A 15,923-nucleotide genomic window follows, 5' to 3' on the forward strand; every position below is an offset into this window, starting at 1 on the left:
TCTCTCATGAATGAATAAATAAAATCTTTTAAAAGTCCCCCCAAACCTAGAGTGGTTAACAAAACTTGTAAAGCTTCTGTACTCAGTATGTGTTCCCTGGACCTGCCGCGTTGGAATCACCTGGAACCTTGTTACAAATAGAGATTCTTAGGTCCTGCCCCAGATCTGCTGAAACAAAATCTGCATTTTAACAAAACACCCAGAGGACTGCTCTTAGAGTTTGAGTTACGATAGCCTAAAGGCCGAGGAGCGGGACACCCAGGGGGCCTGACTCTGCTTCCATTGAATTCCTCTGTTCCTGTTACATTTTGCCGCTTTAAGAGACTCGGTGGGCACATCACTTCCACTGCTCTTCAAGCGTTGTCCTGAGAGAGGTCCAGGAAAACGCCCACCCCCAGGGCCGTCTTAAAATTCCTGTCAGGCCCTGAGAAAGTGAGATGGCTCTGGGATTTGGGCTGTCCTAGAACGTTTCCAGCTTCTCTGGTGACAGCTGCATCCCCGCGTTCTCTCCCCGACGCCCGCGTTCTCCTTTCGCGAAAGCGACTCGCAAAGTTGAGGCGGCACCGGGGGTGGGGGTGGAGCTGGGCGAGCGCGCGGCGTCCGTCGGTTGCCTAGCGACGGCGTCCGCGCGGGCCCTCGGTAGGTCGAGTCAGCTGCCGTTTGCGGGTCACCCAGGGGGCCACCATGGAGGCCGAGAGGGGCTCCCTGGTCCCCCAGGACGGGGAGGCTCTAAAGAAGGAGGTGCAGCTGCGGGTGACCCCCTCGGAGGTGAAGTTCCTGGACGCGCTGGCCGGGAGGGTGTACCGCCTCCCAGTTACTGTGCACAATCTCGGCGGTTCCAACCAGAAAATCCGGTTTCAGGAGCCCCTCAAGCCGCAGGTAACACACTGGGGGGTGCTGGAGCAGGACCTCAGGAGAGTGGGGGCTCCGAGAACGCCTCCCCACCTGGGCCGGGGGGGCGCCGCTTTGTCCGAGAGAGGCCGTCCGGCTGCTGCGGGAGTGGGGGCAGGATTGACCTTCCCCGGAGCGAGCGGCGATCTAGGTCTCCGTGCTGACGTGTGCTATAGCCTTTTTGTTTTGCTTTGCCTTGTTTTGTGAGTGTTGTGGTTTGGGGAGACAGGGCGAGGAAAAGTCGACCTGGAACCTCCCAAGTTCATCCTTCTGGGTTTGGAAAGAAGGGAGGGGGGTCCCGTGTCTGGGTCCCAACAGCGCAGAATTCATGCTTACACACTGCAGAGTCACATCCACAAAATGCTCTATTAACCACCCTTTGAACCATGAAGCGCCTGAGATACTCTAGGAGAGTGGAAAGGTTTATTATTCCGTAGTCTAACAAACATTTGTTGAACACCTACTATGTAATAGGCAGTAGGTGTGAGGAATATAACATGAACACAGCCCTACCCTCAGAGGACTTAGAAACTGGGGGAGGGGGGTGTCAGTACAGGTCATCAGCAAAATTAATGTTCTGAGACGCTGTCCCCATCTTCTGATTTCATAGTGGACAGAATTCCATCTTGGGGCGCCTGCGTGGCCGAGTCAGTTAAGGTTCTGCCTTCGGCTCGAGTTAGGATCCCGGGATCCTGGGATAGAGCCCCCTCTGCCCTCCTTCCCCCACCCCCCACGCTCTTTCCCTCTCTATCTCAAATAAATAAATAAAATCTTAAATCATTAAATCAGTACAGTGGTCACTCCCATGGTGTGATTATTCCAGGTACTTAAGGGAACATTCTAGAGTGGTGGAAATATTCTACGATTTGACACAAATGGTGGCTACATGGGTGTGTTTATATAAAAATTCATCAAACTTTACCTTCGAGATTTGTGTATTAGGTAAATCGTACGTCAAATTTTTTAAGTGTAGAAAGTAGAACATGAAAGGCCTTTTTCTTGCTGTTCTAATCACTACTATACATTTTCCTATGTGTATACAAACAAATATGTCATTTTAACCAAAAAATCATAGATACCTTTCTATTTCTGTACCTATAAGTCCAGCTGCATTCAATACTATTTATCATTAGGAATGTTCCACTAAAAAATCAACATATTTATCACTTACATGTCAAAAATTCTTATCCTTTCCTATATCAAGTCTCCTGATAACAGGTGATCATAGTAAACATTCACTCATACACATGATCTAAAATAAGAGTGAGATTGAGATACGATTTTTTTTTATTATTATCTATTTGAGAAAGCACACGCAGGGAGGAGAGGTAGAAGCTGGCTCCCCGCAGAGCAGGGAGCCCCACGCTGATCAGGGAGCTACACTGCAGAATTGGGTCTCGGATCCCACAATCATGATCTGAACTGAAGGCAGATGCTTAACTGACTGAACCCCCCAGGCGCCCCCTAGACTCCTTTTTCTTTTGACCCATGTTTTCATTCCCACCTCCTGCAAGAATCACCCTTTTCCAAAGCTCACCCATCTTTGAGGGTCTAAGTGAGTTCTCTTTTACTCTCTAAATCTTATCATATTATCTCCAAATTATTTCTTCTTTACTGGATACCAGTTGAATTAATAAACATTTATTATAGTTTGGACTTGGGTCCCCATGACATCTAGTAATGTTAGTTTTACCTCAGTGGTGCCTCCTACCATTAGCTCCTAGGTAGGGATGGTGCCTTATACACCTTTGTGTTCAGCTCAGAGGACTCAGCAACTTGTAGTTTGACCAGGAGCACATGCTGCTGAAGCCCTGGTTTTCCCTTTTTTTTTTTTTTTTTTTAATTTTTAAAAATTATTTATTTGAAACGATTTTATTTTAGAGTGAGCATGAGCAGGGGAGGGGCAGAGGGCAAAGAAGAAGCAGACTCCCCACTGAGCAGGAAGCCCCACATGGGGCTCCATCCCAGCACCCCAGGATCATGACCCAAGCTGAAAGCAGACAGTTAATGGGCCTAGCAACCCAGGCTCCCCGTCCTGGTTTTTCTTCTTGAAGATACAGCTTCTTTAAAGATAGTCACACCCGATTTGTGTACTTCTAACACTCCAAGGCTTATGCAGGGAATAATTGATCGCTTGTCTTCTTGCTGTTATGTAATTGCAGGGGGTTTGAGAGTTGGACTGTGATGGTTTTAAGGTATCAGAAGTTTGCTGGAAATATGAAGCTTTCAGACTGTTCAACAAAATCACTCCACTGCCCTATGTCCTTCATTGCTGGAAAGTACTCCTTAGACTCAGCCTGGCATTTTGAAAAGCTCTGAATAATTAATTTCAACAGACCTCCCTTGTTACTGATTGAAGCTCTTTGCCCAGCAAGGGTAGCTTATTAGTTGCCTGCTGGGAGACTATTTTGCTTGTTCTTTTTTTTTTTTTTTTTAAGATTCTATTTATTTGAGAGAGAGAAAGCATGAGCAGGGGAATGGGCAGAGTGAGAGGGAAAGCAGACTCCCCGCTGAGCAGGGAGCCTTACTGAGCCAGCCAGGTGCCCCTATTTTGCTTATTCTTTTCTCTGTTTGCATCTGAGATATTCTTGCCCCCATAGGGAGCACCTTACTTGCTCATCTTTCACAACCATTCTCTAAACCTAGGCCAAGTACACTCCTTTCTGGCCCATAATAATCATGTTTTTTTCATGGATTTCCATTACTTATGTCTCATTTACCCATAAGACACTTAATTAGTCCTTGGCTTGTATTATTTAACTTTCTAGGGGTATATAGTCTACTTCCTTAAGGAGATTATATATTCAGGAGAGGGACTCTTTCTAGTTGTGGGGAAAGAGCTTACACTTTAGAGTCAGATAGATGTGTGATTTGAATCTTCACTGTCAGAGTGACATTAGACATTAATTAACTTCTACAAGTCCCAGTTTCCTCCTCTATATTCTGGGACCCTTAACATCAGCCTTATAGGACTGCAGAACTATATGGTGTGAGATATGAGATGGAGAATGCTTGACCTTGGGCAGCCCTGGTGGCTCAGCGGTTTAGCGTCGCCTTCAGTCAGGGCCTGATCCTGGAGACCGGGGATCGAGTCCCACGTCAGGCTCCCTGCATGGAGCCTGCTTCTCCCTCTGCCTGTGCCTCTGCCTCTCTGTCTCTCATGAATAAGTAAATAAATTAAAAAAAAAAATGCTTGACTTATTGAGAGTCCAACACATAGTAGTTCTTCTCTTTCTCCCTTCATATTTTTCCTAGAGTCTAGCAAATGGTTTACAAGAATGAAAGTGTTGGAGAAAATAAGGAATAAAACCTTCTTATTCTATTCAGTTTTTGTTTTTGTTTTTGTTTTTGTTTTTAATGCATGAGAGACACAGAGAGAGGCAGAGACATAGGCAGAGAGAGAAGCAAGACCCTGGGATCATGACCTGAGCCAAAGGCATATGCTCAACCACTGAGCCACCTAGGTGCCCTATTCATTTTTTATATTTCCTCCAGATTATGGATTCTAAATCCCCATGGAAAAACTATATAAAATGCTATATGGGGGTGTCTGGGAGGCTCAGTTGGTTAACTGTCTGCCTTCAGCTCAGGTCGTGATCCTGGAGTTGCAGGACTGAGCACTCCCCATGGGACTCCCTGCTCAGCAGGGAGTCTGCTTCTCCCTCCCCCTCTGCCTTTACCCCTAGTCCTGCTCTCTCTCTCAAATAAATAAAATCTTTAAAAATGCTATATGTATATGTGTATACATACATATGTATATATGTAAGCATGTGTGTGTTATGTATATATAGATGTTTGAGCAACATTTTTGTTAGTTTGCTCTCCCTTTTTTCTCTATTTAAGTACCTCAGACTTCGAAAGGAGTCTATATGAGCATTTACATGATTCTCATCTGACTGCATTGTCAGTTTCAGTCCATGTACTGCTTTTTTTTTTTTTTAAGAGTTTTTATTTATTTATTCATGAGACAGAGAGAGAGGCAGAGAAATAGGCAGAGGGAGAAGCAGGCTTCTTGCAGGGAGCCCAATACGGGACTAGATTCCCGGACTGGGATCATGCCTTGAGCCAAAGGCAGACACTCAACCGCTGAGCCACCCAGGTGTCCCTCAGTCCATGTTCTGTTAAAAGCATATCTGCAGGATCTAGAATCTGACACATTCATATATGGTAATTAAGTCTTTGCCTTTAGGGAAGGAATATTGTCTATGTATTGACCTAACTCTTGACCTAACTTATTGACCTAACTCTTGAAATAATGTATACTTCTAACTGCTGTTGCTCACATTATTTCCGTATTAGGAGTTAAGATGTTTCATTTGATTTTTTTTTTTCCTTCCACTAAAGTTCAAATTGATGTTGACCAATCTGGATAAAGCACTTGCTTCTGGACTTCAGATGACAGCGATGGTGGAATACCATCCAGATAAAGATGAAGACACTTTTGACCAGCTACTTATTTCAATAGGAAATAAAACAATAGAGATCCCTCTAATTGGGTATGTATTCTCCATATTTTATGCTGACGTTTTCAGCATTCTTCAAATGAAAATAAGGGTCAAAGTAATATTTTGTATTTTCTCTGGACAATAGGGCTTGTTGTGTCCATAGTTTCCTTACAGCCAAACTTAAAGGACAAATTTTTAAGAAACTGTGGTGTTTAAAACAAATGGAGGACTGGTTTTCTGGTATTTTTAATTTTTAAAAAATTTTTATTTAAAGATTTATTTATTTTACAGAGAGAGAGAGTGAGTGAGCGAGCACGGGGGTGGAGAAAGGCATAGGGAGAAGGAGAGAGAGAATCTCCAGCAGACTCTCTGCTGAGCCCACAACTGGGCTCAATACCATGACTCTGATATAACCTGAGCCAAAATCAAGAGCCACTCAACCAATTGAGCCACCCAGGCACCTCTATTTACTTATTTAGTTTAGAGAGCTATTTACTTATTTAGTTTAGAGAGAGAGAGCTAGGGCACATGCAAGCAGGGTAGGGGCAGAGGGAGAGAGAGGGAGAGAATATCCAGCAGACTTCCTGCTGAGCATGGAGCCTTTCCTGCGAGGCTCAATACCATGACCCTGAGATCATGACCTGAGCCTAAATCAAGATTCCAACAACACATGGAGACACCCAGGTACCCCAAGCTTTCTGGTATTTTTAAATAAAAACATTCAATAATTGCATGTATTCTGTTTTTTCCCCTTGGCTCACATCCTATTTTATTTCTACCATGTTTTTTGGTACCTTTGATGGCAAAACTTATTAAATAAAGCTCTATTACTGTCTTTACAGTCTCACATTCTACTCTCACTTCAAAACCCCAGACAGGTTGTCTTCCTGAGCTTTCCAGTGAATTACCTCTTGCGTGTTGCCAATCTGTTGGTAATTCCTGTCTTTACCTTACTCCATTTCTCAGCAGCATTTGACACTATTAACCATTATTGCCTTCTTGTGCCACTTTATTCTCTTGACTTCCCTGATACTATACTTTTTCAATGGCTGCTCCTTCTCATCTTACTTTTCTTTGTTTTATTGAAATGCAATTGACACAAAGCATTGTACAAGTTTAAGTTAGCATGTTGGTGTGATATATTTATATATTGCAATATGATTACCAATCTAAGGAGAGCTAATACCCCTATCACATTACATAGTCACCATTTCTTTTTTGTGGTGGGAGCAATTAAGATCTAATCTCCTTGTAACATTGAAGTTTATAATACGATGTTGTTGACTATAATCACTATGTTGCACATTAGCTCTCCAGGACTTATTTATCTACTAGTTCCCTATTTGTATCCTTGCCCAACATCTCCCCAATTTCCCCACGCCCTAGGCTCTGGTAACCACCATTCTACTCTCTATTTTTATGATGACTATATTCTTAAATGGATTGTGAACTTGTATCCATAATTTAATTTAATTATTGCCATGATTACTTCACTAAATTTTAAATAATGCAGATGTTTGACTTAAAAAAATCTAAATTGTGCTCTTTTGAGATTGGTTGAAAAATGTGGACTGATATAATGAATATAACACAGAAGTAAGTACAGTTGACCCTTAAGCAATGTAGGAGTTAGATCTGCCAACCCTCGTGCAGTTGAAAATCCGTGTATTAACATTTGACTCTCCCTACTAATATCCTACTGTTGACTAGAAGTCTTATTGATAACAGTCAGTTAACACATATTGTGTATGTTATATGTCTTATATACTGTAATTTTACAATAAAATAAGCTAGAGAAAAGAAAATTTTAAGAAAATCATAAGGAAGAGAAAATGCATTTATAGTACTGTATTATAAAAAAAATCTGCATGTAAGTGCACTGAGTTCAAACCTGTGTTGTCTGAGGATCAACTGTAACTGATTTGGAGATTAACTTTGATACAAATTATTTATTTGACCAGGAAATTGCCATTTTCATTTTACGTTGAAAAAAGTGTACTTTTGTTCATCATAAAATTACCTGTTAAGACTAGTGTGAAAAATTGTATTTTTTATTCATATTCATACACATATGAAGCCACCTCTCCCTTAGCAAAATGTGATTCCATAGATATTCTTCTTTTGTGTCTATTTGTCTAACACCAGCAGAATTAATATTGGAATATTAGTATTAATATTTCTATTAGACATGCCTTTTTATCATTTCCCTTGCATTTTAAAAATTTTTATAAAGTAAATTTAGACCTGCAGTTATGTGGTTCTCCATGTTTTTGAGAAGTTCTGATTAAGCACAGCACTGCATTCTATAAAGAAATCAAACAGTTGACACATGATAGTAAATGGATAAGCTATTAGCCTATTACAAATACTCAATTTACTTTATAAAAAAAGATTTTATTAGAGAGAGATACAGAGATAGTGACAGAGATAGCAAGAGAGACCACAAGCGGCTTGATCCCAGGACCCTGGGAACATGTCCTGAGCCGAAGGCAGACACTTAACTGACTGAGCCATCCAGGCACCCCCTTAATTTACCTTTTACAATTTATTTTAACTATTGCCATTTTTGGTTCATTCTGCACATTGATATAACTATGAGTTGCACTTAGATTTGTTTTTGTACTGTATATAGAGAGAAGAGTTGAAGATACTTCTTCCTTTGAAAACAGGAATTTTGTCTTATCCCCATAATGTATGCCCTCTCTTATCAGAGGTCAGCTGCTTATCACATTTGCAAAATAAAGACAACGCTGCTCTCTTAAAGTATGATGGAAGGGGCTGAAGGAAGATGTGTATGTGTGTATGTATCTGTGCGTGTTAACTTTTTAAGTTCTGTACAATTCTATTACGTGTTTAGGGTTTTGTATCCACCACCATAGTCAAGATATTCAGCTGTTCCAATACCATAAAGATCTCTCCTGTTAACTTTTTAATAACCACATCCACCTCCATTCTGCTTCACACCTATCCCCACACTGTGGAAACCACTGTTCTGTCTTCCATCTCTAAAATTTTGTCATGCAAAATTGTTATTTATTTTTTTAGAAGATGTTATTTATTTATTCATGAGAGACACAGGGAGAGAGGCAGAGACATAAGCAGAAGGAAAAGCAGGCTCCCTGCGGGGAGTCCGATGTGGGGCTCCATCCCACAGGACCGTGGGATCATGACCTGAGCCAAAGGCAGATGCTTAACCACTGAGCCACCCAGATGCCCCACGAAATATGTTATATAGCCTTTTGAGATTGATTTTTTTTCACTCAGCAAAATTCCCTGGAGATTCAACAAAGTTTTTGTTTATATCAATAGTTTGCTTCTTTTTATTGTTGAGTATTATTCCATGGTATGTGTATACCACAGTTTGTTGAACCATTGACCTGTTAAAGAATGTCAGGCTGATTCCAGTTTCTGGCTATTATAAATAAGGCTGATATGAACATTCTTTGCTTGCCTCTTGCACCATTTCTAGAGTTTATAGTTCTGTACAACTCAGTACAAGGAAACCAGAAGTTTGTATTATCTGTACTTTAGCAGAAATGATGTAATCAATGATTTTGAGCACTTTTTTAGAATGTATCCCTAAAAACTACATCCCTCTTGCATATTTAAAAATGTCTAAAGCTTTCTGGTATGAGCTTGAATAGTTGCAAAGATGTAATTGCTTGTACATAATAAATGTTACTATAAGATAATTATATGCTTTTTTCAAATATATCCAGTAAAGTGGAAATACCATAATAATTTGTTAACAGTTGAAAAATTTACCTCATTTTCCCCCTCAGTTTTGTACTTCCATTGCATCTCTACCATAGCATCATATCCTAATGTGTTACATTTTTATACTTAAAAGATTTTTGCTGATCACCAATAAACTATGTTTTAAATTTGTATATAATATATGCATATGTATATTTGTATATGTACATATGAATATGTGTAGCCAGTATGTATACAGATATGTATATAAATAGATTTACTGTAATCATAAATCTATACTTTTTTGTAAAAAATTCTTATGAATTATATTAATGTAAATTTATTTTTTATTTATTTTATAAAGATTTATTTATTTATTTGAGAGTGTAAGAGAGGGAGGGGGAACACAAGCCAGGGGGAGAGGAAGAGGGAGAGGGAGAAGCAGACTCGCTGCTGAGCAGGGAGCCTGACATGGGACTATCCCAGGACCCTGGGATCATGACTTGAACTGAAAGCAGATGCTTAACCTACTGAGCTATCCAGACATGCAATATAAATTTAACTTACCAAGTTTGATACTTAATTTTTTTCCTTTTTTAAAATTGAGATATAATTGATATATAACATTGTATAAGTTTAAGCTGTATCTACTGTTGATTTCATACATTTATATGTTGCAATGTCATTACTAATGTGGAGTTAGCTAACACCTCCACCACATCACATATTTATCATTTCATTTTGTAGTGAGAATGTTTAAGATCTCGTCTCTTAGCAACTTTCAAATACATAATGCAGTGTTGTTAACTGTAACCACAAAGCTGGGCATTGGATCCTCAAAACCAATTCATCTTCTAGTTTGTATTTTTTGACCAACATCTCACCAATTTTCTCACCCCCAGGCCCTAGTAACTACTATTCTCCTGTCTCTTAACATAAATTCTCTGTTAACATAAGAAGAAAATATTATTGAAAATACTTTTTTTTAATCAAATCGAAGAGAAACCAAGAGGAAAGCCAGAATAACTGTTACATATTACAATCTCTGACTAGTGTGTGTGTGTTTGTGTGTGTGTATATGTATACATATGTATATATATGTATATGCGTGTGTGTGTGTGTGTGTGAGAGTAGACTCTTAAGAAAATATTCTTAAGGGTGCCTGGGTGGCTCAGTTGGTTAAGCATCTGCCTTCCGCTCAGGTTATGATCCCAGGGTCCTAGGACTGATCCCCACATCTGGCTCCCTGCTCTGTGGGGAGTCTGCTTCTCTCCTTCTGCCTCTTCCCGGGCTTGTGCCCTCACTTGCTCTCTCTCTCTCTTTCTCTCTCTCTCTCTGTCTCAAATAACTAAATAAAATCTTAAAAAGAACTGTTCTTTTTTTAAAAGATTTTATTTATTTATTCATGAGAGACAGAGAGAGAGAGAGAGAGAAAGAGAGAGGAAAGGAGAGAGAGAGAGAGAGAGGCAGAGGGGCAGAGGGAGAAGCAGGCTCCAGGCAGGGAGCCTGACGTGGGACTCGATCCCAGGTCTCCAGGATCAGGCCCTGGGCTGAAGGCGGCCCTAAACCGCTGAGCCACCCGGGCAGCCCCCCAGAATTATTTTTAAGACACTTCTCTGTATCCAACTAGAGAAATAGTTTGAAAAAATGTTCAGCTTCATATATTGTTTGTGTAATGAGTTCCTCCTTTAGATCCTGTAAACTCTTTATTAATGCAATTAAGTACACTAGGGTCATTGATCTTTCCTTTTCCTATTACAAAATTACAATGTCTTTATGAGAAGAACATGGTATCCCTTAAAGAAGCAGCATATGCAGGACAGTCCTGGCTGATCTCTGGAATGTCTGTACATATTTAATAATACACAAGCACTCACATATAAACATATATGCCAGAAGGAAGACCCAGTGCATAAAGCAGCATTTGTAAATATTTTGTTCAGGTATTTTCATTTATATATTGTGTGTGTATGTGTGTCTGTATTTATATCTTGGAGGTTGTATCCTATGTGGAGTAAATTACTTAAATCATGTGTCTGGTATGTAAGGACTCAGTAAAGATCAGTTATTACTCTATTAATTATTGGTGCTGTTATCCTTAGGTTTGTAAGGGTAATGCATTCCAAATCTAATAGAATAGATTCATGGCTAAGGTCACCAATATTATATCTAAATAATTTCTTGGGTAAGTCATTGAGACTTTTGAAGTCTTTGGCTTTTCATCTGTAACATAGCCATAATAATATTTACTACCCTTTCACAAAACTTTTAGTATCAAACAGGATAATATATTTAATGATGTTTATAAATTATGAATTAGCCATATACAAAAAATATATATCCTTATGAGACATGCATATAGGATTATAATGGATTTTTAAAAGGTGTATGAAATATATGGTATAGATGTGCTACAGTGAGCCCTTTAAGTTAGAGACACAGGTGAATAATCAATCGTATCTCTTTGTGCTTAAACCTTGCTTTAGTCTCCAAATGGCATTTTATAGCATAGTGCCTTCTTTTATTTCATCAGATTTGGCATCATCCAAACTGCTTTGTTAAGATCAATTCCATCCTTTTTGAGGAGGGCCTAAAGAGTGTATTATAGGTTTAGGTGGAGATTCCAAGAATGCTTGGAGCAACAAAACTACTGAGATATGTGGGTAGCCTATCAAGGTGAGTACTTAAGAGGGTAACCATGTTCTTAGATGCATAAAGTCTGATTTCTTTGTTAAAATGCATCTCATTATCTTGTTTTCATGTCTATTTACAGTTCTCTTTACTGATAAATATGCCATCAACAGACGTGTAAGGAAACATAAGTGTCTTACAAGGAATTAATAAAGGTGTCTATGTATGTCCCCCTGTGGATTTAAGTATGAGGGTATAATTGTTAATTATAGTGTCCACTTTTCTCTTCCTCTAGGTTGATTCCATCCTGTCAATTGGAAATCGAGTCAGAAGTTAATTTTGGCACATTGGTTGCTGATAGTAAAGTATATTGTAAAGAGATTAATATCGTTAACCATGGCAGAGTTCCAGGTATATCTTTCTGTTATATAAATTAACTTCCACTTTTGGAAGAAAGTTGGTATTATTTAAAATGTATACTTTGTATAATTAATGGGCTCTCTGATTCATTCCTCACTCCCCACCAAAAGTTGTCTGTCATTTGAAATAGCTCAAAACTGAAGGCCCTTAAATAGAATGGCTGTAAAAGACTGATAGATAATAATGCAGGAAAGATGAATCTGTCTCCTTATGATTCTGATTAATAGCCTGACTCCCAGGTGACTGGTGATTTCCCTGCAGACAGAAGGCAGGATATGTGTTATGGAATGACATAGTTCTCAGAGTGAGCCATCAGAGATAGAATCAGGGCACAGTGCCTTACTAGCTGTGTGATCTGGGGCAAGTTATCTTTTAGGATGTTGAACTTGATATTTCTCATTTATATACTGTGGTTAATAAAATTAACTCTTTTTAATTATGTATGAACTTATGGTTGTAATATGGTACTTGACTCATCAGCACTCAGTAAATATTTGTTCTTTTTCTCTATCATATTCAACTTTGAATTTACATGATGGTCTCTAGAAAGATCTTGCTAACTTTTTGTTGAAAGAGTAAATGCTTTTTTCCAGACTGGATTGTTTCTAGAGATTTTTACTGTGACCTAAGAGTTTCCATAAAGGTGTGTATGTCTGTATGTGTGTGTGTTCATGCATACTCTTCATTGATGATATACAGTATATAATAAAATTGCTTATACCTTCATTGACCTAATTGGATGGTCAGCATCTGGGCTGGCAAGGCTTCCATTTCTGCTGAGCTGACATGAGGACTAGATCCACATAGGGAGGGCATTTTTTTCTGAGACTGTTTCTCAGATACATAAAACTGGTCTTAATTCTAAGCCTGTTACACTAAGTGGGGATATTCTTTGGGGCTGTTTGATTGAGCAGTGGGAATTATTAAGACAAAGACAGTTTGTCACTGTATTGATTTCTTCCTGAGGTTAAACAAATAAAACTGATAATTGTTCTTCCCTGAATGTTGCTCATTTCAACTTTCCATGCTTTGTTTTTTAAATGATTAAATTTCTGATGCCTGTGGAATTGTAGAATATTAGACTCGTTTGTGGTCTGACTCCAGTGTTAAGGATGGGATGTCTCATGTTTAGTAATTATGGACTGTATGGTCCTTTAGACTCTCTGTTTTTAGAGCAGTGGTATGTAATTGAGAGAATTTTATTTTTATTATTTATTTTCCAAAAATCTCTCTTAACTGTTGTGCATTCTAAACCCTTCAAAGTTTTGATCATATCCTCTCCTTATTGTAAAATGTCACCAAACTGTACAGCTTTATTACATATAAAAGCTCTCTGTAAGTAACAAGTATATGTGATTTTAATTTTAAATGAATATTCAGTATTATTGTACTTAATAAAATAAAGTAAATAAAATTAAGCCTCAGATCTAGACCCATACATTTTAGGAAAAGTAACCACACTGGCTTTTAGTGTTATATTAATATTTTGTGTGTTCACAGGATTTGTAGTAAATACTACAGTTTGTAAATTGTAATTGAGTACCAAGAAATGTTAATTATTACCTTACAAAGTAAACCAAATTATTATCAATGGAATATATTTTCTTAGTGTTGACTTTGTTTCTCCTTCTTTGAATTGAACAATATTATTTTTTTCCACCATAAGCAAAATTGATATTATGTTTTATATTCACAGTAGCAAGTGTCTGTAAGGTGTCATAAAGTCCTTATTATCTACAAGGCACAGTATATAAATATTCATGAGAATAATAATGTATTTTCATGAGGAAAAACACTTATGCAGAAAATAGATTTAGCACCCAAAGATGATTTTAATAAAAATTTTTAAAAAGATTTTATGTGACAAATATTTTATAGTTTTAGAGTCAAAGATCAAATGTTTATAAATTTATATGCATGCTTAAGAGGACATTAAAAAGCCACACTCAGCAGATTCATGGTATGTATAGCTTTGTTTTTCTCTCTGGTGGTGACAGAAGGGTTGTTAGTTGATCTATGTAACAGCTTCATGATTTTTTATTTTAATAGCCCATTATGGAGTAATTATCCATGGATTTAGCCAAATATTGTTGAATACATTTTGCTTTCTCACCCTCTATGTTTCCTGAATTTACTCCTTACTGTGCAAAGTAGTGCTTGTCTTTTCATTTTGAAGACATGGTTTTGTCTTTAAGATAAGTCTCTACTCTTAGTACCTTCTGAGCTGGTGAACTCCATGTTCTGTTTTATGATTTTATTGTTTCTCAGTTTTTATCTTTTAAAGAACATCACGGAAAAAGCATTATTATTTTAGCATGCCTGGAACTGCAATCATTTCCCTTTTTCCCTCGGTAACCTTGAATATCTGAGACGACTTTTTCTACTACAGCGTTATAATGTAGAACAGTCTTTAAAGTCTCTCGTGAGATCTTCACACACCATTTCTGTGTTTGAACAGCTACCTTAGAACTCATCAACCTTTAGGTTTTCTTGGGTTATTTTGTCCAAGATAATATGTCCTTTCTCTTGCTCTTAATGCCTACTCTCCCCCTTTCCCTGATCATCAGCATCATCTCACTACTTCACAGTCTAGAAAAGCCTATCATCATCTATAAACCAGGAAGTTTGCTAAATTGGACCAAGTCCTGGGACTGGTGCTTGGGATCCTCCTTAACTACTCAGAGAAACACTCATTACTTATTCTCAATGTGTATTTTTTGTTTTCTTAGAAACTGATGTCATGGAATCTCAATACACATTTCTTGCATAATACAATCCTGGGCAACAGTAGACATTCAATAAACCTTTGTGTAATTGATTTGGTTCAGTGATCTCTCAGAGTTTCAGTAAAGAATCATTAGTTGAATAAAAAAAATTCTAAAAATAATTTGACCAGGATATTACAAAATAAAAAAAATGATTTGTCATTTTAGTACATAACAATAAAAGCATTAAGCTTTCAATGAAAGCTGATTGAACTTAGAAGTAACCTGTTTAATCCCATATGGACATTCTGAAGAGTCTCCAAAGCAGTTGTCTGGAGACATATGAAGACTGGTATATCCTCAGAATGCTTAGACCCAAGGAAACTTGAAAAAAAAATAACCTTGGGTTTGTGACTCTTGATTTTTCAGTAGCAGCTTATAAAACTACAGACTGTTTGCCTTGGCTTGGTATTACAAATGCTTTTATTTGTTGTTTTGTTCTGTTTTATTTTTGTTTTTAGTTTCAGAGGTAGAGTTTAGTGATTCATCAGTTGCAAAGAACACTCAGTGCTCATTACATCAAGTGCCCTCCTTAATGCCCATCACCCAATTACCCCTTCCCCCCACCTCCCCTCGAGCGAACCTCAGTTTGTTTCCTAAAGTTCGGCGTCCATTATGGTCTGCATGGAATTTAAGAAACAAAACAGATGAACATAGGGGAAGGGAAGGACAAAATAAAATATTACAAATACTTTTACATGAATACTTCATAGTTTCTAAAAGAATTTTGGAAGAATAAAGACAAGGTAACAATGTATATACTTCATCACCCAATGCCTGAGCTGCTTCTCTAGGGAAAGTAGAGCAACTCAGACACAAAAAACATAGAGGTTTGTGTAGAGGACCTATCATCCCATCCACAACTATGTGTAGACTCACATACCATGTGCTCTCCTAAGTCTCATTAGTGAACAAGACTAAGCATTTATTTTACATGACTTAATGAGCAACATTTGACACAGGTGGTCACTGGTGTTGTCTTGAAAAAAAAAAAAAAAAAAAGCCAAAAGTTCGACTTCTTTGACTCCTCAATGGCTTATATAAAATAGTGGCTCAGGTTCCAGAGTGAGGTCTT

The 15,923-nt window shown here is 38.3% G+C and overlaps 1 protein-coding gene across 5 annotated transcripts in view; it reads left to right on the forward strand.

Annotated features, from left to right (window-relative positions):
* Positions 1–602: 602 nt before the first annotated feature.
* The window catches only part of CFAP47 (cilia and flagella associated protein 47), a 504,616-nt gene continuing 489,295 nt past the window's right edge, over positions 603–15,923 (forward strand). For 3 of the 5 annotated variants that reach the window (XM_038587158.1, XM_038587160.1, XM_038587159.1), the window contains exons 1-3: positions 606–879; positions 5,236–5,387; positions 11,959–12,074. In XM_038587158.1, the coding sequence (XP_038443086.1) occupies positions 685–879; positions 5,236–5,387; positions 11,959–12,074 (463 nt within the window). In that variant the 5' untranslated portion in view covers positions 606–684. Of the gene's footprint in view, positions 880–5,235; positions 5,388–11,958; positions 12,075–15,923 lie in introns of all 5 variants that reach the window. The other 2 variants (XR_005386243.1, XR_005386242.1) reach the window with 2 other exon arrangements.

The sequence above is a fragment of the Canis lupus genome, chromosome X (assembly GCF_011100685.1).
Source record: "Canis lupus familiaris isolate Mischka breed German Shepherd chromosome X, alternate assembly UU_Cfam_GSD_1.0, whole genome shotgun sequence".
In the NCBI taxonomy this organism is placed as follows: Eukaryota; Metazoa; Chordata; class Mammalia; order Carnivora; family Canidae; genus Canis; species Canis lupus.